The sequence below is a fragment of the Chiloscyllium punctatum genome, chromosome 14 (assembly GCF_047496795.1).
Source record: "Chiloscyllium punctatum isolate Juve2018m chromosome 14, sChiPun1.3, whole genome shotgun sequence".
Classification (NCBI taxonomy): Eukaryota; Metazoa; Chordata; class Chondrichthyes; order Orectolobiformes; family Hemiscylliidae; genus Chiloscyllium; species Chiloscyllium punctatum.
In genome coordinates, this window is record NC_092752.1 from 38,056,339 (window position 1) to 38,077,684 (window position 21,346).

The following is a 21,346-nucleotide window of genomic DNA, read 5'->3' on the forward strand; positions in this document are numbered from 1 at the left end:
TTGGGATGGAATAAAAATGAAATATAAAGAGTTGTACATAAAGATCAAACTGTTTTATTCTGAGCTTCAAACTGAGCGTCGAAAGAAGGTGAACTCCTTCAGCTCTCAGTTTGCCTGCTCAGTGAGACATTCTCCACTATGGCTGTGAAGAATAAATAATTAACTTTATCATAGCAGATCTTGTTGTGCTCAGAACAATGCATCAGATAAAGCACAAATTATGCTTCACATGACTTGTGATCTCCACTGAACCAGTCTGTAAATCAAAGTACACAGAAATGAACAAAATGAAAAAGTCCTGTATGAATCTAAGAAGTCTTTGCTGACAATAAGGGGAGTACCGATGCAATTAGTGCATTCATCTCCAAAACACTGCATGCATAGTAATGGTTTACACTAACCAGGGACAAAAATCAATGTCATCTGCTTTCAGCTGTAAAATAGATAAAAACTTATATCAATGCAGATAGGTTTGACTTTCACCAACAGTGTTGGTGTCAGAAGCCACAAACAGCTCATTTGACTCTATTAAACATCAGAATGACACCACTCAATTACCTTTCTGCATAGCAATGCTGAATAAAAAGAGAGCATAACACATTTTTACAGCAAAGGGTACCAATAAACACCTTGCTACTCCACTTGGCCTGCCCAATGCCCAATTACAACATACAGGAGCAATAAAGTTGCAAACAAGTAAAAGTGTTCAGGCACCATTTGCCAAAATAGGCTGTCAGCATTTTGTACAATGCTAATCCAGTCAAAATGCCTGCTTGTAGCTCACAATAGTTGTATATTGACTTCTATGGAGAGGTAGTCTTGGAAGCAATCATGTTAGCAATTCCATTTCATATATGTTGTTTTATATTTCACAGTTGGTTCAGTACTAGTACCGCATCTCAATAAATATACCTGTACTAAATTACTCTAAAAGAATGGCTGCATTAAAAATATAACTGAGCTTATCTGGATCATCCACTGGGGAAAAATTATGAAACTGAACTCATTATACAGAGTCACTGAAAGCAAGAAACTGTTTCTGCTTGTTGGTGAGGCTGGGATTGGGGAATACACTCAAAAAATTAAAGTCAAACATTCAGAACTGTTCACTTTACATCTGTGGTTAACAAAAACATTGGTCAGAGATATTAAAGAGATATTGGCAGAGACAAAATCTATAGGGTTAGGTCAGAAAATTAATCATAATCTCAGTGCATGGCAGAACAATCTTAAAGGATTAAACAGTCCAGAGCAGTGATAGTAATAATTGGTACTTAAATCCAAGAGTTCAGCAGGGATTTTGTTTTAAATAAACCAGATTTTCTGTTCCTTGCCTTTACCAGTGACATTTGCTGGCAGCACCTTCATGTGTAGGTTTTAATTAGAGGAGCATCAAACTAATTCACTAATATGCTAATGACAAAACAGCCAGCCAACACTAACCATTTATGTTCAAATATGGAAAATAGCTATTGGGCAGAATTCTCGCCAGATATTCCAGGCAAGGAGGGGGAGAAAATTCATGCCATAAAATGCATTACACCAGGTCGTTTTGTTGTTTGGTTTGTAGGTGTACTGAGTATGGTTATGGACAGTCTTATTAACCTAATATTAAAATAGAGATTGTTTTTAAAACAATTCCTCCAGTATATTTTAAAATTTCTATCAATTAGTAACTGAAGAATATAATCATAATCCAAAATAATCCAAATATTGAAATGTAACAACTAGTGGTAAGATCTTCGAACAGTGAGAGAAGAGTCAAATAATCTAATTCACTATCATTTGCATTCTTATATCTTCAATGGGAAGACTTCTATGCTTTGTTTACACAGATTTTACCAGCTGAAGAAACCACTGAACCACCTAATCTGCATCAACCACAAGGATACCACAGGCAACAAGTATTTTCAAGAGAAAAAAATTCAAGTTCAGTTCTCTACACTGCAACAGTGGGGAGATGTAGAGAGTCAGTTCACCAAGCTATACGACTAATGACCCTAATCACACCATAATAGGTAGATGCTCAGCAGAAGTCATGCTTTGTACACAGTGAAACAAACAAAACTTTTAGAGATGATCATGGACCACTGTCACACACTCAAGGCAGTGCTTATGCCCGAAATGTCAACTCTCCTGCTCCTTGGATACTGCCTGACCTGTTGTACTTTTCCAGCAACACATTTTTTGACTCAAGGCAGCAGCTAAGAACAGACAACCCACTCTTTCCTTTAAGAAAAAAGGAATTACTATTCTAAGAAATAATCTATTTCCACAGAAATCATTGATTTTTATTTAAAAATAAAGCAAATTTTTAAAAAACTTTTCCACTGCAGTAGATGTCATTAAAAATGCTGCAGTTTCAGTAACTGTTCTCTGTCCTCAGCTGATACGGAAGTTGAGGAAAACGTACTTGAAAATTGTGTCTTAAAAATACCTTTGCCATTCACCCAGACGTCAACTTCAATGCCTTTTCCTTTAGTTTAACCTCAACAAAAACATCTCTGAGCAACTCGTTCTTTCAGCACTACGATTTTAAGTAGAATAAAACTGGGCCATTAAGTTCACTCTGACATTATTACTTGCACTTTCTTCTGTTATTTTCAATTCTAATACCAACTGTAGATAAGTATAGGTGTATTACACATCTTTTCTCAATAATAAATTGGTAAATGGCATTTCAACACATTTCTTACACTTAAATGTGTGTTGTCTTACACTTGGTGCTGACTGCTAGACATTATAAAAGTGACAAAAATGAACTGACTATCCCTGTGATTCACACCACCAACACCTCACTGTCCGCAAACTCTGTGGACAGATTTACATGAGATCACGACTTGTATTTGCAAAAAGGCATGTGAAAATCAATGTTCTATCATGCTGTGTTGAAGATACTGGATGTCGCACAAGCGCTCCCACTGCCTAAAACTTGTAACATAACATACAAGAAATAACATTAAATAACATTTCAATGCAAAGGATTTATTTCTATATAATAAAGTAAGTGTGGCTTGCTTTGTTTCACTTAAGCAAATCACGTTCTCAAACAGCACTGATTAATATGTGGGTCACTTATAGTTTTGTTGTTCTACCCTATTTTCACCACAAGATGGTGCAAAAACAAAAACCAAACCATAAAAACAAGTCCACCTTGATTACCTGCTTCCTTACAAACTGCTGCCAGATCTGCTCCAACATACCCGTGAGCCCCATCTGCAAGCTGTGTCAGTTCAACCTCAGTCAACAAAGTGGGAACATTCTTCAGGAACTTTCTTAAGATATCTGCACGACCTTCAGCATTAGGAATACCGATCTCTATTTCCTTGTCAAATCGTCCAGGTCTCCGAAGTGCTGGATCCAAGGCGTGAGGTCGATTTGTTGCACCAAGGACAAGAAGCTGTCCTTCACTTCCCTCCTAACAAGAAAAAAGAAATTACAATCCATCAGTACATATTCCACTATAGTTGTTTGGCTTAAGGCTCCATCCCAGCACTCCAGACTTTAAAAAAGCAAAATCCTCAAAATGTAAACTTTGGAAGATAACTGCTAGCATTTCATTGCTGCAGAACTTCACAGAGTGTAATTTGTTTATCTCTACCCAATAAACACCCTGACAATACAACACCACATAAATATATATATCTACAGTAGAAGTTAATCGTATTTATTCGAGGAACTACATGTCACATTTGATTACAATGGTAATTAACTATTTTAACTGCGATCAAAATAAATTATTCCAAACAATGTTTATACTTTGATTCCACAATGAAGAAACTAGAAATGGCTAATCTATTAATGGGTACGAAAGAAAATCAGAACTCACTTTGCATCATAATCAGAACAAATATATTTCAATAAAGAACTTGCATTAAAGACACTGCAAGAAAAGAGGTGGCAGTGGATCATACCTTCACAGAATTATCATTTATGTGTGTAAACAGAGTGCATATCACTTGCTCTCAATAATATGTGTTGACTATACACATCTTTATATGTCCTAACCTTGAACAGACAGTATCCTTGAACACAGGTGAGCTCCCGAAGGACTGCAGAATTGCTAATGTTGCCCCCTTGTTTAAGAAGGGTAGCAGGAAGCTGCTGGAGAAGATATTGAGGAATAGGACCTATTCCCATTTGGAAGAAAATGGGACTATCAGTAACGGGCAGCACGGTTTTGTGTGGGGAAGGTCATGTCTTACAAACCTAATAGAATTCTTTGAGGAGGTGACAAAAGTTGATTGATGGGGGAAGGGCTGTAGATGTCATATACATGGACTTTAGTAAGGAGTTTGATCAGGTTCCCCATGGTAGGCTGATGGAGAAGGTGAGGTTGCATGAGTCCAGGGTGTTCTAGTTAACGGATAGAGAAATGGCTGGGCAACAGAAGACAGAGAGTAGTAGTGGAAGGGATATTCTCAAAATGGAGACCTGTAACCAGTGGTGTTCCACAGGGATCCTTGCTGGGACCACAGTTGTTTGTGATATATATAAATGATTTGGAGGAAGGTATCAGTTGCCTGATTAGCAAGTTTGCAGATGACACCAAGATTTGTGGAGTAGCAGATAGTGGAGGGGACTGTCAGAGAATACAGCAGAATATAGATAGATTGGAGAGATGGGCAGAGAAACGGCAGATGGAGTTAAATCTGGGCAAATGCGAGGTGATGCATTTTGGAAGTTCCAATTCAACAGCGAACTAAACAGTAAATGGAAAAGTCCTGCGGGAAATTGACGTACAGAGAGATCTGGGTGCTCAGGTCCATTACTCCCCGAAGGTGGCAATGCAGGTCATTAAAGCGTCAAGAAGGCATACGAGATGCTTTCCTCCATCAGACAGAGTATTGAGCACAAGACTTGGCAGGTCACCTTACAGTTGTATAGGACTTTGGTTCGGCCACATTTGGAATACCTTGTACACTTCTGGTCACCATATTATTAAAAGAATGTGGATGTTTTGGATAGGGTGCAGAGGACGTTCACCAGGATGTTGTCTGGTGTGGAGGGTACTAGCTATGAAGAGAGGTTGAATAGATTAGCATTATTTTTATAGAAAGACAGAGGTTGACAGGAGACCTGATTGAGGACTACAAAATCATGAGAGGTATAAGCAGGGTTGATACCAAGAAGCTTTTTCCCAGAGTACAGAACTCAATTACTAGGGGTTCACAAATTCAAAGTGAGAGAGAAAAAATTTAAGGGAGATAATAAGTTCTTTACACAGAAGGTTATGGGGAACTGGAACACGTTGTCAGCGGAGGTGGTAGAAGTGGGAACGATAGCGTCATTTAAGATATAGCTAGACAGATACACGAATGGGCAGGGAGCAAAGGGATTCGGATCTTTAGAAAATAGGTGACAGATTTAGATAGAAGATCAGGATTGGCCCAGGCTTGGAGGGCCAAAGGGTCTGAGTTCCTATGCTGTAATTTTCTTTGTTCTTTGAAACCACTCATATTCTGTATGTTTTGCAAATAACCGTTTTTTTCAGTGTTTGCCTTTGAGTAATATTTGCTCTATAAGGTAAAATGTTCAGATAGAGTTAATGTTGAGTTGGACTGAGGTCCACTCAATCTGGTGATGTTACACATTCTTTGGATGAACGGTTAGTCTTGCATGAGATCCTGATGGAGTAATTCTGCCTCCCCATTGTTGTAATTTTGCCAAAATAGTTAATGTTGATTGTACATAAAGCTATAATGCGACAAACTACACTTAGTTATATACAATTGCCCTTCTTTCTTAAGTCTCAATTGTGGTCTATCTTCTACTACTGATTACTCAACTGTGTTGTATCCAAAAGACCAATAATGCAGAACCCCCAGCCAACATTCTGGGACATTATGAATCCCATCATGACAGGTGGGTCTTTTTTAAACCTATCTGCCCCTGTTCAGCGGTTATGTCCATACTAAGATGTCCATCAAGAGGAAGCATACGGTGTCCAATGGCAAATTAGAGGCCTTTAGAGATGATAATACCAGAAGATACAGGAGTAAAATTCGGCTATTTGGCCCATCAAGTCTGTTACAGGATTCAATCATGGCTGATATGTTTCTCAACCTCATTCTCATCTTTTTTCCTCTGTAACCTTTGATCCCTTTACTCATCAAGAACCTATCTATCTCTGTCTTAAATTCACTTGGCATCAACAGTCTTCTGTGGCAATGACTTCCACAAATTCACCACCCTCTGGCTGAAGGAAGTTCACTACATCTCAGTTCTCTTGGGTTGTCCCTTCACTTTGAGGCTGTGCCCTTGGATCCTAGTCTCTCCTCATAGTGGAATCTCTTTAGCGGCGATTCTATCTAGGCCTCTCAATATTCTACAGATTTCAAATAGAAACACATCCCCTCCCCATTCTTCTATACTCGGTCGAATACACACCCAGAGTCCTCAACTGCTCCTTGTCTGACAAGCCCTTCATCCCTAGGATCATTCTTCTAATTCTCCTCTGGAACCCCTTCGACGCTGGCACATTCTTCCTTAGAAGAGGACCCAAACTGCTCACAGTATTCCAAATGTTTCTGACCAGAAACTTATACAGCTTCAGCGGTATATCCCTGCTCTTGCATTCTTAGCCCTCTTGAAATGAGTGCTAACATTGTATTTGCCTTCCTAACTGTCAAGTGAACCTGCATATTAACCTTAGGAGAATCCTGAACTAGGACTCCAAAGTCCCTTTCTAATTTAGATTTCTGAAGCCTTATCCTATTTGGAAAACAGTATAGACCTCGATTCTTCCTACCAACTCATAACCTCACACTTTCCCACATCATATTCCATCTGTCACTTCTTTGCCCACTCTCCTGTCCAAACCTTTGTGCAGCTTCCCCATTTCCTCATCATTACCGGTCCCACCATCTATCTTTTGTCATCTTTAAACTTAGCATCAATGCCCTCTGTTCTACTATCCAACTCATTAATATATAATGTGAATAGTTGTGTTCCCAACACTATTTCCTGCAGAACTGTACTTGTCACCAACTGTCTTTCTGAAAAAGAACCCTTTATACTGACTCCCTGCCTTCTGCCAACCGGTCAATCCTCTATCCATTCTAGTACCTTGCTCCGAACATTATGGACGTATTTGGTAGCATCCCGTGCCTCCTGTTCTGGAAATCCAAATAGATCACATCCACTGGGTCTCCCTTGTCTAATTTGCTTGTTACCTCCACAAAGAATCTAACAGATTTGTCACACATTACCTTCTCCTGATGAGGTAGTGCTGACTCAACCCCATTTTACCCTGCCCTCCCAAGGACTCTGCAATGTCATCCTTAATAATGGATTCTAAAATCTTGCCAGTGACTGTGATCAGGCTAGGTAATCTATAATTTACCATATTTTGCCTCCCTCCTTTCTTAAACAGGGGTTTTACATTAGCCATTTTCCAGCCCTCTAGGATACTCCCTGACTTCAGTCTTCCCTAAAAGATCACAACCAATACCTCTACAAATCTCCTTCAGCACCCTGGTGTGTAGTCCACCTGGTCTGGGTGATTTATTTAACTTCAAACCTTTCAGCTTCCCCTGTACCTTCTCCTTAGCGATGGCCACTGGAGTCACTGGTTGACACCGCAGAGGCTAGCTTGCATCATCACTCCTGATAATGAGATTTTTATTTGATAAACTTCCATTCTATAAGTTTCTGATAGCTATGCGTTGCTTCTGTTACAATGCCTTACTGGGGGCTATTTAACCCGTTAAAGGTAGTTTTGTTAAGACTAGGAAGGAAGATTGAAGTAGTATTCAAGCTTACTCTAATTGGCTCAAATCCCATCACTCTTAAAATTTAAAGGAACTTGTAGAACAGCGGTAATATCCCCATCTCTGAACCAGAAGGCCCAACTGTTGCAGAGGTGAGAACATCTAGGAACAGGCTGATTAGAAAATATCTAGAAAGGAGAACTGATGATTTGGCAGCATGGCCAAGCTTTCAAAGGTGCTAGATTTAAGCTCGAGTCTCCTAAGGTTCAAATCCCACCATTGCAGGAATTTCAGGGGCCTAACTTCAAAACTCACCTGTGTCATAACATGTTTGAGCTGTTGATTGAATAATTATTCTGTTAACCATTTGATTTGTGTGTTTGGTACAGAGTTCCACCTGGGGCTACCTAACTTGGTCAGAGTTTTAGTTAAAAGACTAGAAAGAAGGACTTGTCGCAGGAAACTATGCCTTTCTGCATGTCACCAGCTGTTGGCAACATAAAGATAGGATGGTATTGGCCAGATTTTGTGGCCAGCGATAAAGGAAGGAATTTGTCAAACACCTCACATATAGCTGCTCACAAAAGTTTTAATGGACTTCAGGGTGCCACCCTAGACTTTGGGTATTTATTCCAGGGTGACACCCTCTACCGAGTATCTGTGGGCAGGATTAATAAACAATAATGTTCTTTCATCAGTCAGACTGAACGTTCTTCTATGCTAAAATGCATAGAATCCAAAACAAGACATATAAACATAGAAATAAAAACCAAGTGCAAGAGAAACTCAACAGATCTCGCAGCATCTGTAGAGAGAAAAACAGAGTTAATGTTTTGATTCCAGTGTGATTCTTCTTTGGAACTGTGGAGTACAAACATAGAATCATGATTACACCACAGTGGAGGTCAATTTGGTTGTTTATGTCTCTGCGGAAGATCATACTGCCTGTCTCCACTAACATGCCCTTGACTGGTGACCCTGCAAATTTATTCCCCTCAGATGCTTATCATAGAATATGAACAGTGCAGAAGGCTAGTTAGGATATCATATCTGTGCTGGCCCTCAAAAGGAGAAAATCACCTACTGCCACTTCCTAGCCTTCTCCCCTTTTCTTTGATTTTTTTCTTTTTCAGATAATAATCCAATTCCCTTCTGAAAGCCTCAATTAATTCTGCCTCCAAAACAATTTTATGCAGTTCACCCAGATCTTGATCGTGTGTTGAGTGAAAACATTTTACCTCATATCACCCTTGTTGCTTTAGTCAAGTACCTTAATTCTGTGCTGTGTGCTTTACAATGTTTCCATACAGGAACAGTGTCTCCTGGAATACTCTAGCCCCCTTTCAGAATTTGGATACCTCCATCAAATCTCCTCTCATTCTTTCTGCTCTTAGGATAAACAGTTCCCCTTTCAATTCCCTTAGAAAAGCCTAAATGAAATCCACCTCTACCACACTTGTGGGAAGACTTATGGCTAAATAAATAGCATCCTTACCCTCTGTTCAAATATTTAAATTGGAATCCATTCCCAACACTCACTAAGGCAAAGAGAGATGTATTCAGAACTCAACCAAGCAAGGAGAGTTTCAACTCAGTTTAAGTATCAACCTCCAATCCCTTTCAACATACATCAATGGCATGCAGTAAGAGTAGAAGAGATTCCTGGCCAGCCATATGACAGTAAGAATATTGTCGGCACTACCATAACTATCTATACCCTTCAGACTACAACATGTAAATACAGTCATGTTGCCACAGAATGGACTCTGAATGAACTGTAACTTAGTAGCACTGCATACTCAAGCAGCATATGCCAAAAGCTAACCACACAGCATATGTTTTAGATTAGATTTCTTACAGTGTGGAAACAGGCCTTTCAGCCCAACAAGTCCACACCGACCCGCCGAAGCGTAACCCACCCAGACTCATTTCCATCCATTTACCCTGGACTAATACGCCTAACACTATGGGCAATTTAGCATGGCCAATTCACCTAACCTGTACATTTCTGGATTGTGGGAGGAAACCAGAGCACTCGGAGGAAATCCACACAGTCACAGGAGAATGTGCAAACTCCACACAGACAGCCGCCTGAGGCTGGAATCGAACCTGGGTCCCTGGTACTGTGAGGCAGCAACACTAACCACTGAGCCACTGTGCTGCCCCAGTGAGATCATCTCTTTTGCCACACGTACTTTGTTAATGTCTTCGAGTTTTGATCCTTTCACCCACGTAAGGAATTCTCTCTATCTACTCTGTCTAGACCTCATGATTCCGAACACCTCCCATCAAATCCCTTCTCATCACTAAACGTAAACAGGGTCAGTTTCTCAAAAATCGATCAAAGTCTTTCCAAGCTGCTTTGAAAACCTGATTACTTTATTTGTGTCCTAAAAGTGAAACAGAATCATATGGCATCTGCAGTCATACTTTACCCTTACTCATGTTCCATTGCCTTGGTCAATAGGATGAACACTTCTAACACATTTAATCAATCAACACTGAGAACTGCAGGAAATATAAATTAGATTCAAATGATGTGCTGAAAGCAAAACAAAATGTGAAATACAGATACAGCTAATATAGAGAGGCAGACAGAAAAAAGTCTTTCTCTGTAAGAGTCCAATGCTAATTTTCTTAGAGGGAATGAGACACCACAATTTTGAAATTAATACCCAGGGTTAGAGAGTTGTTCAGTCATAACCAACAGTTAACAAACCATTAAAAGGACACTTACACCTGATGTACTAGCCTGAGCATTTAGTCATCCATATTGCAGAATTGTTTATGAGACAAATACACAGCAATATCATACCATTGTCATCATAAGCAGTGTCATAGCATTCCTTGTACAGAAGTTGGGTATCTTGGATAACGATTAGTGGATTTTCATGTTCAATATTACTATGCTGACACCAGGAGTTACTGTCACATTTATATCATAACTAAAGCATTAATAGCATCATGCAATTCTTTCAACATAAATTCTAAAGTTAAGAGTATAAATGGTTATTCTTCCTTTGATACTAGTGTTTTAGGGTGAGATTCCACAAATATACTGGACAATTTTCCAATATCTCATGCCAAAGTCCAAGAAAGGATCACTTAGCAGATCAACCATGCCAGAAAGTTCCACTATCTGGAAATTATTGGACAGAGTTTTTGTTTCTGGGATGGAGTGGTGAAAGAAAGCGAGGGGAAAATATGTTCAAAAACTGGAGGTTGGTTAATGTCGTGCCACTCTTTAAAAAAAAGTGAGTCGGACATCAGTGGTGGGCAAGATGTCGGAGGGTACCCTGAGGGACAGGAGGTACATGTATTTGGAAAGACAAGGACTGATTAGGGATAGTCAACATGGCTTTGTGCGTGGGAAATCATATCGCACAAATTTGATTGAGATTTTTGAAGAAGTAACAAAGAGGATTGATGAGGGCAGAGCAGTAGATGTGATCTATATAGACTTCAGTAAGGCAGTCGACAAGGTTCCCCATGGAAGACTGGTTAGCAAGGTTAGATCTCATGGAATACAGGGAGAACTAGCCAGTTGGATACAGAACTGGCTCAATGGTAGAAGATGGAGGGTGGTGGTGGAGGGTTGTTTTTTCAGACTGGAGGCCTGTGACCAGTGGAGTACCACAAGGATCGGTGCTGGGTCCACTACTTTTCATCATTTATATAAATGATTTGGATGTGGGCATAACAGGTATAGCGAGTAAGTTTGCTAATGACACCAAAATTGAAGGTTTGGTGGACAGTGAAGAAGGTTATCTCAGATTACAACAGGATCTTGATCAGATGGGCCAATGGGCTGAGAAGTGGCAGATGGAGTTTAATTTAGATAAAAGTGAGGTGCTGCATTTTGGGAAAGCAAGTCTTAGCAGGGTCTTTACACTTAATGGTAAAGTCCTCTGGAGTGTTGCTGAACAAAGAGACCTTGGAGTGTAGGTTCATAGCTCCTTGAAAGTGGAGTCACAGGAAGATAGGATAGTGAAGAAGGTATGCTTTCTTTTGTTGGTCAAAGTATTGAGTACAGGAGTTGTGAGGTCATGTTGCGGCTGTACAGGACATTGGTTAGGCTACTGTTGGAATATTGCATGCAATTCTGATCTCCTTCCTATCAGAAAGATGTTGTGAAACCTGGAAGGGTTCAGAAAAGATTTACAAGGATATTGCCAGGGTTGAGGATTTGAGCTATAGAGAGGGGTTGAACAGACTGGGCTGCTTTCCCTGGAGCATCGGAGGCTGAGGGGTGACCTTGTAGAGGTTTACAAATCATGAAGTGTATGGATAGGATAAATTGACAAAGTTTTTTCCCTGGGGTGGGGGTGTACAGAACTAGAGGGCATAGGTTTAGGGTGAGAGGGGAAAGATATAAAAGAGACCCAAGAGGCCATATTTTTACTCAGAGGGTGGTATGTACATGGAATGAGCTGCCAGAGGATGTGGTGGAGGCTGGTACAATTGCAACATTTAAAAGGCACCTGGATGGGTATATGAATAGGAAGGGTTTAAGAGGGATATGGGCCGGGTGCTGGCAGGTGGGACTAGATTGGATTGGGCTATCTGGTCAGCATGGACGAGTTGGACTGAAGGGTCTGTTTCTATGACTCTTTGGCATTCTCACCAAACATAGAAGAAAACTGAATTAAAATTGTAAATACAATTACAACTAAAATTGTTATATTACAAATGAAGGCCAGATGAAAATGCATGCAATTTCTCATTTCAAGAGTTTCACATTCAATACTCATGCTTTCATAGTAAAGAAGAAATGGCCGTTTAGAGGGGATCTGCCCTCTATCTCTTGGACTTGCTGCTGTCTGTGGAGTCTTTTTGTTTGCTCCTACTTTATTACTCATAGCACTTGTACAAGAAAATTTGGCACTGCCATTGCTAACTGCAATTTAGATCTAACAAACACACAACATTTGTGTTGTTTACAACAAATGGGGGAAGACAGAAGGGATGCCAAGTAGGTGACAGTGCAAGTGAAGTCAGCTTGCAGCCACCACTACCGGAGAACCCAATATGTACTTACAAATACATATAAAAGAGACATACTTAATCTGGACCTAGCTGAGGAACTGAGAATTCATAGAATATACTTGGCAAGAGAGGCTGTGGAACAGTTTAACCCAACCTAGGACATGAACCACCTCCAAAACCAAACTCTCCTTGAGACAAGACTGACAAATGGTTGTTAAGATACCAACAATATTTAACGTTTATACCCAAGCTAATAACAACAGACCAGAAGGGAACATCTACAATGGTCAATTAATTCTCAACACAAAGACAAATGAAGCAAGTGGCGCATACAGTTGCTTGATCCAGTATCATTGTTTCCATAAACAATAATAAGTTGGACCAAAGGGTCTGTTTCCATGCTGTATATCTCTATGACTCTATGATTCCCAGAAGTGCAGAGCATAATCTAAGTGTCCATAAATGGCTGGTGAGCACAACAGTGAATCCATAACCTGCAGATAATCTGTGAGCATCACTGTGCAATAATGTTGGTTTCCCTGGCAAGATTCTACATTTTAAAGGCTGGTGTGCCCTCAATATTTTATGCTGTAAAACAATTTGAGAATACTTCCTGAGAGATCCCTCGATATTTGGCTCTTAAGGTATCAAATAACCACTGAACACAGAGTGACGTGCATATAATCAAAATCATTATGGAATACTTCTGAAGCATTTTGAAATATGGTTCCGATCCCTTCAAATCTCAAAGAAGATGCTGTATCTAGCCTAGATAGGTCTCTAAGATCATAGTAATCAGTTGCATTACTCTGAAATTTCATAATACAATGACATACATTGACCCAGCACCTGAAGGAGGACGACAAATGCGGCAAGGAACCAATAATAGCAGGAGGAGAGACTGTTTTAGTGACGACAGCTGCTATATATCTGCTATTAGCATTGCAAACTAGTTAGCACAATCCTAAATACCCTATCCACCACAAGAATTCAATACCATAGCTACAACAATGAGCACTCTTGTGCTCTTTAGTGGTTACTCCACTGTTCTGATTTTTCGTCCATTATTCATTCAAGCTCTCCAGGAGTCATACTTGTAAATGGACAGTGTGGTTAGTGGTGACAGGTGCTTTCAAGGATTAAATAAATGGTATAGAATGTTGTAAACTACTGAAATGATGAGGGCATGATTTATGTTCCTTGTTTAGAGAAGAAAGGAAAGAAGAAAGCTTTTATATTTCGATTTTTATGACAGCAGAGGTCTCAAAGTACTTCATGGTCAAATAGATACTTTTGCTTTGTACTGTAATCGCCGTTGCAATGTAGGAGACATGGCAATTCCAGCAAATATGCTGGGCGCTGAGAAATTACTTAAACCAAGATTCATTATTTTATGAAACATGCACATTAAAATCATGAATCTATTCAACAGCAGGCAATTAGTTCTTATGGTACACTATTATTGAATCCACATATCATAAGATCCTAAGAAATCATATCAATCAACAGTGCTTAAAAAAAGTGAAACAAAACCTCGACTTACAATAATACTTGATTGATGTTACATTTTTCACTATTCCCTCCAACATGGATATAGTGTTTCAGAGATACAACTTTATGGAAACTGTGATAAGATTATTTTTTACCCTTTCCTAATAAAGGCTATTTCAGAAGTCACTTTCACAAAAAAAGACATCTTCCCGTGCACCCACAGCCATGTGTTCACAGTGGCAGAAAAATGTACTGAAGTACCAGTGCATAAGTTTAAGTTATCAATGCTCAGAGAACCCACATTCAGTTGCAAATAGCAGTGATGAAACAACACAGAAGATAACAGCTTTCTAATGTGGTTTGCAGAGAGAAAAAAAAAAGTTGTGATCAGGCTACTGTCTCAAACCTCCAAGTCTCTGTCCTAGAGTTTTAGCTGATTAGCTTCTGCCCACTCCACCACACAAGATCCTAGCTCAGGGAACCCATAAGGAAAATTTAAACATGAAAACATGAAAAATAATGAGGAATACTGTTATGAAGATGTGGGTGTACTTTAAGAGAGTTAAAAGCAGCAGAACGACGGGATACAGAACCAAGTATTCTCAATAAGGCAACAATGTAACACTTGCTCGAACAACTCTATTAGCTTGTTGCCTGGAGACAAAAACAAATTTGAATTCAGCCAATCAGTTTAAATTATACCCTGAAAAATATCAAACTCCAATCCAGTCTGAAGTTAGCATATTGACAATCTGAAAAGCTAATGACAATCTGATAGGGGGAAATTTGAACAGTTGAGAGGAGAACTGACAAGCCCAGCATGTAACAGACTGCTTGAAAATAGCTCTCTTAAAAGTACCGTTTCGATCAGTAACCTGTGATGCAGAAATTCCTAAGAAGAAGAAAAGACGACACAGGAAGATCCGAATAGAAGAGCGAAAGCTACTTGGTTTTGAGATAAGAAGTGTGGTTTTGTAAATCTTAATTGGGCGTTTTATTGGACTAGTATTATAGAAGGGAAGGTAAAATCTAGGGAAGGAATTGTAAATAGTTGTTATTTAATTATTCTTTGTTATACTTTAAGAAATAAAGTTCTTAATTTTTACTTTAAATAGTTCTTGGCCACTTGAATTTTTACAAATTACTGTACGGGATTAACCTTTTCTATGTTGCTGGTTTTAAATTTAGGAGGGTTTACCCGATGTCGTAACATTACACTTGCGAAAAAGATCTATAATTCAGCTATAGTGACTTACTGAGATGCCCTTTTAGAATAAAAGTTGTTGTAAAAACATAATAGCTAATGACAAAACAGGTGCAATAAAAGATGAGCCATCGACAAGAGGCACATTCTCACCCAAGAATGGAATAAATGTGAAAACAAGCTAACAAAGAAATCAGTCAAAACAGCAAGATAATACCTTGCAAACTGCAAGATCTTAGACCAATCAACTACAATATTCTTGACAAAATATCTGTGAACAACAAACAAACCATTTTTAGCACTAGCTGCTTACTCACCGAGCCAATACCATCCATTAGTGTGAGCAATGATGCTACCACTCGCTTCTCAACTTCATGGTGAGCTCCTTCCCGCTTTGGGCATATAGCATCAAGCTCATCAATGAATATTATTGAGGGCTGACTGGAAAAAAAGAGATATGCCATTCAATACAAGGATAATGTTACAATCTGTGAAGAACGACATAGCAAATCTGATGGAAACAAATCTTTTCCATGTTCAAAGTTCTAACACGTTCTTGTCCTAACAATCTAGAAAGTAAGAGATTATTGCATGAATATGAACTTTAATTTGTGTTTTAAATTTAAAATTTATTCAAATTCACTTTCTGCTAGTTTCCAACTGTTTTTTATCTGACAAATACAGTTTACGTTTAACGCTTTTAGTTAATAGGTCAGTGATTCGGTTTTGGATGTCAGTTGCTCTTTTTCTGAAAAGTATTGCTCATTATTTTCAAATAAACATTTTCAGCGCTAAGTGTTTTCATGATCAAAGTCTCAACAATTGAGACAACAGATTCAACTTTTATGGCACACCAGCTGGGACTTGCCCTATGAATTTCCTGTTCAGTTTCGGAGCTCCAGATAACCATGTGTGTAGGAAATGTTGCCAGGTATTCAAGATCAAGTTGGGAATTTCATGGTTATACTACAATGTTCGAGATCATTGAGCAAACAGTAATCAGAAGATAGAAGTTGAAACCAAGAGTTTGAAAATCATTAAAGACAAAATGTGAAAGCAGTAGCTAAAGAGGATATTCAGAGAAAAGATAATTTATTTACAAATTAAGCATATCCCTTTAAAGAAAAAGGGAATGGTGTCCAAAAACATAAACCTTGGGAGAAAACAAAAATAAAAAGGTAAAATACAAAAAAAGCTTATTATCAGCTAAGAATCAATTAATATGGATTAGTACAAAATGTACAGGTAGAAGTCAAGAAAGTTAATTTGGGGTGGAGGAGATTACTGTAAGATTAATGAAGATCATTAACTTGAGTGTTTGAGTATATCCCAAACATGTGAAGTATAGTTAACTAGGGAAATCCTCATTTTGGACGCAAAAGACATGGAAAAAGAAATAAATGAGAAACTTGCATTGCCTGTCTTCACAAAGGAAACAGATGATGTGAAGTATCGTGTGAAGTGCCCAGTATATTACAAACTATCAATTAGGACAACTAAGGATGGATAACAAATACTGGCCAGCCAGCAATGTCCCCATCCTGTAAAGTAATAAAAACAACTTTTTAACAAGTTCAAAAATTGAATACAAACCAGGTGTTTGGTTAAGGTGGCTGCCACAAGGAATGCAATGTTTTTGCATTTGGACTACAGACAGCGTTAAGTTGAATAAATACCTAATTACATAAGGGCACATTACCAGCCAAAGGAATTCATATGTATCTTGGTTTAATGATGCATCAACAGAAAAGGATTATGGAGTTTCCAGATTACCTGCTGTATGTTTCATACTAGACAAATGGGAAGATAAAAAACTTAATTTATAGTTGATATAAGTGAATGGCCACTGTCAATTTCCCATACAGCACCATAGAAATTAAAGTAACATTGTACAAAACATTTGTTATGCCATAATTAGAGCACCAAGTGCAATTTTGAGTATCCTAATAAAACCAGGGAATGTAAACAATAATCCACCTGAACAATCAGAGGAATAGGATACATAGAGTAATAAAAAGATCTCTGGTTTTGGAACTATAGTCACTGGAGCACAAAAATCTAAAAGGATTTCTCAGAGATGTGTAGAATTCCTCAAGATTTTGTACTGTGAAAAAACTGATTCCTCTCTAGATTCAGTGACAAGGAGTATTCAATTTAATATCATTTCTAAGAATCAGGAGAGGGATTATGAAAAATTTTGCTATAGAGTTATTGGATCATGCAATGTTCTATCACCAAATTGTTGAGACAAAGGTCATTTCACCTTTTAAGAAAAAAAAAGTATGTGAAGAAGAAATAATGGAGCTGTAAGAAATGAGTTTTGGATTGCTGTAGCAAAGATATGGCAAAATCAAAATGGGTCAGATAGATTTCTGTGTCCTCCTTATCCTTCATGTTAATTACAGTATTTTGCATTTCTCCCCAGAGGTACCATTGAGTTGCTTCTGCAAAGATGCGTCTCAATCTTGCTTCACTTTCTCCAAAGTACCTGAAACAAAGGCAGATACTTAGCAACATATAGACTAAAATAGCACTCAACACTTAAAATTTCAGTGTCAAAGAGAAAGATGAATAATCACAAACATGGAAACACTCATCTTATTAGCATTTCTACTCTGTGGTCGGCATCGCTATCTGTAAAATAGATTCTAAAAAATATCAACATGCTGAATCATTTAAAAATTCAGAAACGTTCACCAGGACTGATAGCTGCCAAAGAGAAATTTTCCTCACATTTCTTCAACCAGTGTCGGGTACAAATACTCCCAGAACTAACCACCTAAAGTTCCTTCCACTCTGCCTCAAAACAATTCGCTGCTCCAGTATTGGTAAGCAACCACCAAATGCGCAAACACCCAATTTTTCAATAAACTGGCAATGCCAGACCACTTTTCCCCCCCCCCCAAAATGCATTTCTCATCAACCTTTGCACTGAGGAATTTGCATCATAGGTGATTTTAATGTCTCCCTCAATTCATCATGTTCTCAGTCCTGTAAAATCATTAAGTTCCAACTCTTTCTGGATCTCACGTAAACTTCCAAACTGTTCATGACCATGAATTTCTTGCATCCCACATGGCCTTAATCTCCCCATCATATCAACTGCTTATAAAACCTTCCCTAATCACATCTTTGCAACATGCTCTACCCACATGCCAATTTCCCCTACAAATCTTATTTCGTTCTGTATCCATCCATAGTCGAGAGTGTGTTGCTGGGAAAACACAGGTCAGGCAGCATCCGAGCAGCAGGAGAATCGATGTTTCAGAGAAAATAACACTTTTCCCAAGTTCACCAAAAGTGTGCTCTCAAATTCCCAATTATTATGTCTGTGGCTCCCTGTTTAACACAATATTTCTTCAGCGTCTCATCTACTGAACCACACGCTCACCTCCACCTTTGATGCGCATTAAAACCAGTACTCTCTCTCTTCAGACAGGCCATTCCCATGGTCATCATTTCTGAATTTGTTAAGTTCAAGGCACAGGAACTTGAGTGGCTAAACAATTATATATCTGGCTGGACCACATAAGCATGAGCAGGTCCAGCTCCCATCTGCTAAGACTGCTCACTTTTATGCTATGGCAACCCCCAGCACTTTTTCTTTTCTGCAAGTTAAAGATGAACTTTCAACTAGATAACCACACTGTGATTAAGACTGCATAATTCTGCTTCCATAATTGCCCATAATGGCAATACTGTTTCATCTCCTCTGCTGCTGAAATATTTATTCATGCCTTTCTTCCCTCCAGATTTGATATTCCTCTTGTCATCCTGGCTGGTGTCTCACATCTATCATCCATAAACATGAGGGTAATCAAAACTCTTTTGACGTTCTTCCAACTCATATCAAATGCCACTAACTCATCACCCCTTCTCTTGCTGACCTATACTGGCTCCAAGTTAAAAATTCTCAGCCTTTTTTCAAGTCCTTACATAACCTAGCACCTCCCTATTGCGTCAATCATATCCAGTTCCCTACCCTCCAAACTAACTGTACTCTAATTCAGCCCTCTTGAACATCCCTAATTTCAAATCGCTTTACCATTGGGGGACAAGCCTTCAGCTGTGTTGACCCCAGATTCTGGAACTTCCGCTTTGTACCTCCCCATCTCACTTGCCTCCTCAACCACTCCTTCAAACATTCCTTTTTGACCAAATTTTTTAACATCAGACCAACTGTCTTCCAATGTACCTTGGTGGTATATTTTGTCTTAAAATATGTCACAAGAACTGCACTGTGAAATATTACATTGAAGGTCCTGTGTAAACATAATGGTTGCTATTTACCTTACTGACTTATACTGTTACAACACGAGGTAAACCCTTTTACTAATTTAAACCTGACACACAGAGAAGTTTACCTTGTGCCATAATCTTTAATTTCAAGAGGCAAATAACTATCCCAGATTTGACTATTTAAAGTAAAAATTAACAATTTTACTCTAAGTCCAACAGAGAACATTAAAACCAGTATTGACAACTCATTTCTCTTAAACCTATCTTTTACCTCCCCCTCTGCAATACTGGCACAATTAAAAAAACCCAATTAAGATTTACAAAATAAAAAAAACATCACATTTCAAAACGAGTCAACTTTGTCAATTTTACTCTGAGATTTTCCTCTGGGTTTTCCTGGATAATCTCTTCTTCTTCTGCTGCTGCACAACGTTTCTTACCGACAGGTACCTTTCAGAGAGCTATTTGGCTAGCAATCTATACTTGTTGGTTGTTCTCCCCCTAACCGTTCAAAATGTCCAGTCTTATACCCCAAAACATTGGATCATTTCATTGTTTTGATGTCATCAAGACATTATATTTCAAATTCAATTGGATTTGGTATATTGGGACATAATTTAAACAGATTGGCCGAATTTGAATTTGTTTTTATTCCATGGCAACTCAGCTGCACTATTGGTTTCACAGTCAAATGTTACATTTTAAATTCTTTCAGCACACTCCATGCATCTCTAAGTTTGTGCCAGCTTCCAGTCTCTCTTAAAAGGTACAGTACACACCTATACCTTCATAACAATATGTTCGGCAAAGTTGTTTCAACTATGGGTTCTAATCGCATCATGATATATCATTTGATTTACTTGCTCATAATTTCAGGTCCATTGATGACGGAAACATGAGCTCCAACTTCATTAGCTATAGCTCTGGCAATCAAAGTTTTCCCAGTACCAGGAGGTCCAAACAGCAAAATTCCTCGAGGGGGCGCAATTCCTAAACCACAACAAAAACAAAATGCATAGTAAAGCCAAGGCAGCACTTTTACATGGCAATAAAGATCTTAAATTTTTCTGAATTCAGGAAAAAAAATTTACTCAAGAATGTTACACTCACTACCACGTTGAGTGGTTACAGTTAAAGGAGAGCCTCGATAAGTAGAGCTTAGATAAATGTGAGGTGCTGCATTTTTGGAAAGGCAAATCAGAGCAGGACTTACACACTTAATAAGGTTCTGGGGAGTGTTGAACAAAGGGACCTCGGGGTGCAGGTTCATAGTTTCCTGAAAGTGGAGTCGCAGGTAGATAGGATAGTGAAGGTGTTTGATATGCTTTCCCTTATTGATTAGAACATTGCGTATAGAAGTTGGGAAGGTCATGTCCTGTACAACTGCAACATTGGTTAGGCCACTTTTGGAATATTGTGCACAATTCTAATCCCCATCTTATCAGAATGATATTGTGAAACTTGAAAGAGTTCAGAAAAGATTTACAAGAATGTTGCCCGGGTTGGAGGATTAGAGCTATAGTGAGAGGCTTAATAGGCTGGAGCTGTTTTCCCTGGATTGTCAGAGGCTGAGAGGATCACTTTATAGAGGTTTATAAAATCATGAGGGACATGGATCGGGTTAATAGACAAGGTCTCTTCCCTGGGGTGGAGGAATCCAGAACTAAAGGGCATAGGTTTAGAGTGAGAGGGGAAAATTTTAAAAGGGATCTAA

The 21,346-nt window shown here is 38.8% G+C and overlaps 1 protein-coding gene across 8 annotated transcripts in view; it reads right to left on the reverse strand.

Annotated features, from left to right (window-relative positions):
• The window catches only part of afg2a (AFG2 AAA ATPase homolog A), a 518,183-nt gene that overhangs the window by 468,010 nt on the left and 28,827 nt on the right, over positions 1-21,346 (reverse strand). For all 8 annotated transcript variants that reach the window (XM_072584192.1, XM_072584188.1, XM_072584194.1 and 5 more), the window contains 4 exons: positions 20,493-20,622; positions 17,825-17,881; positions 15,711-15,834; positions 3,163-3,418 (listed from right to left, as the gene is read on the reverse strand). In XM_072584192.1, coding sequence (XP_072440293.1) covers positions 3,163-3,418; positions 15,711-15,834; positions 17,825-17,881; positions 20,493-20,622 — 567 coding nt within the window. The remainder of the gene's footprint in view (positions 1-3,162; positions 3,419-15,710; positions 15,835-17,824; positions 17,882-20,492; positions 20,623-21,346) is intronic.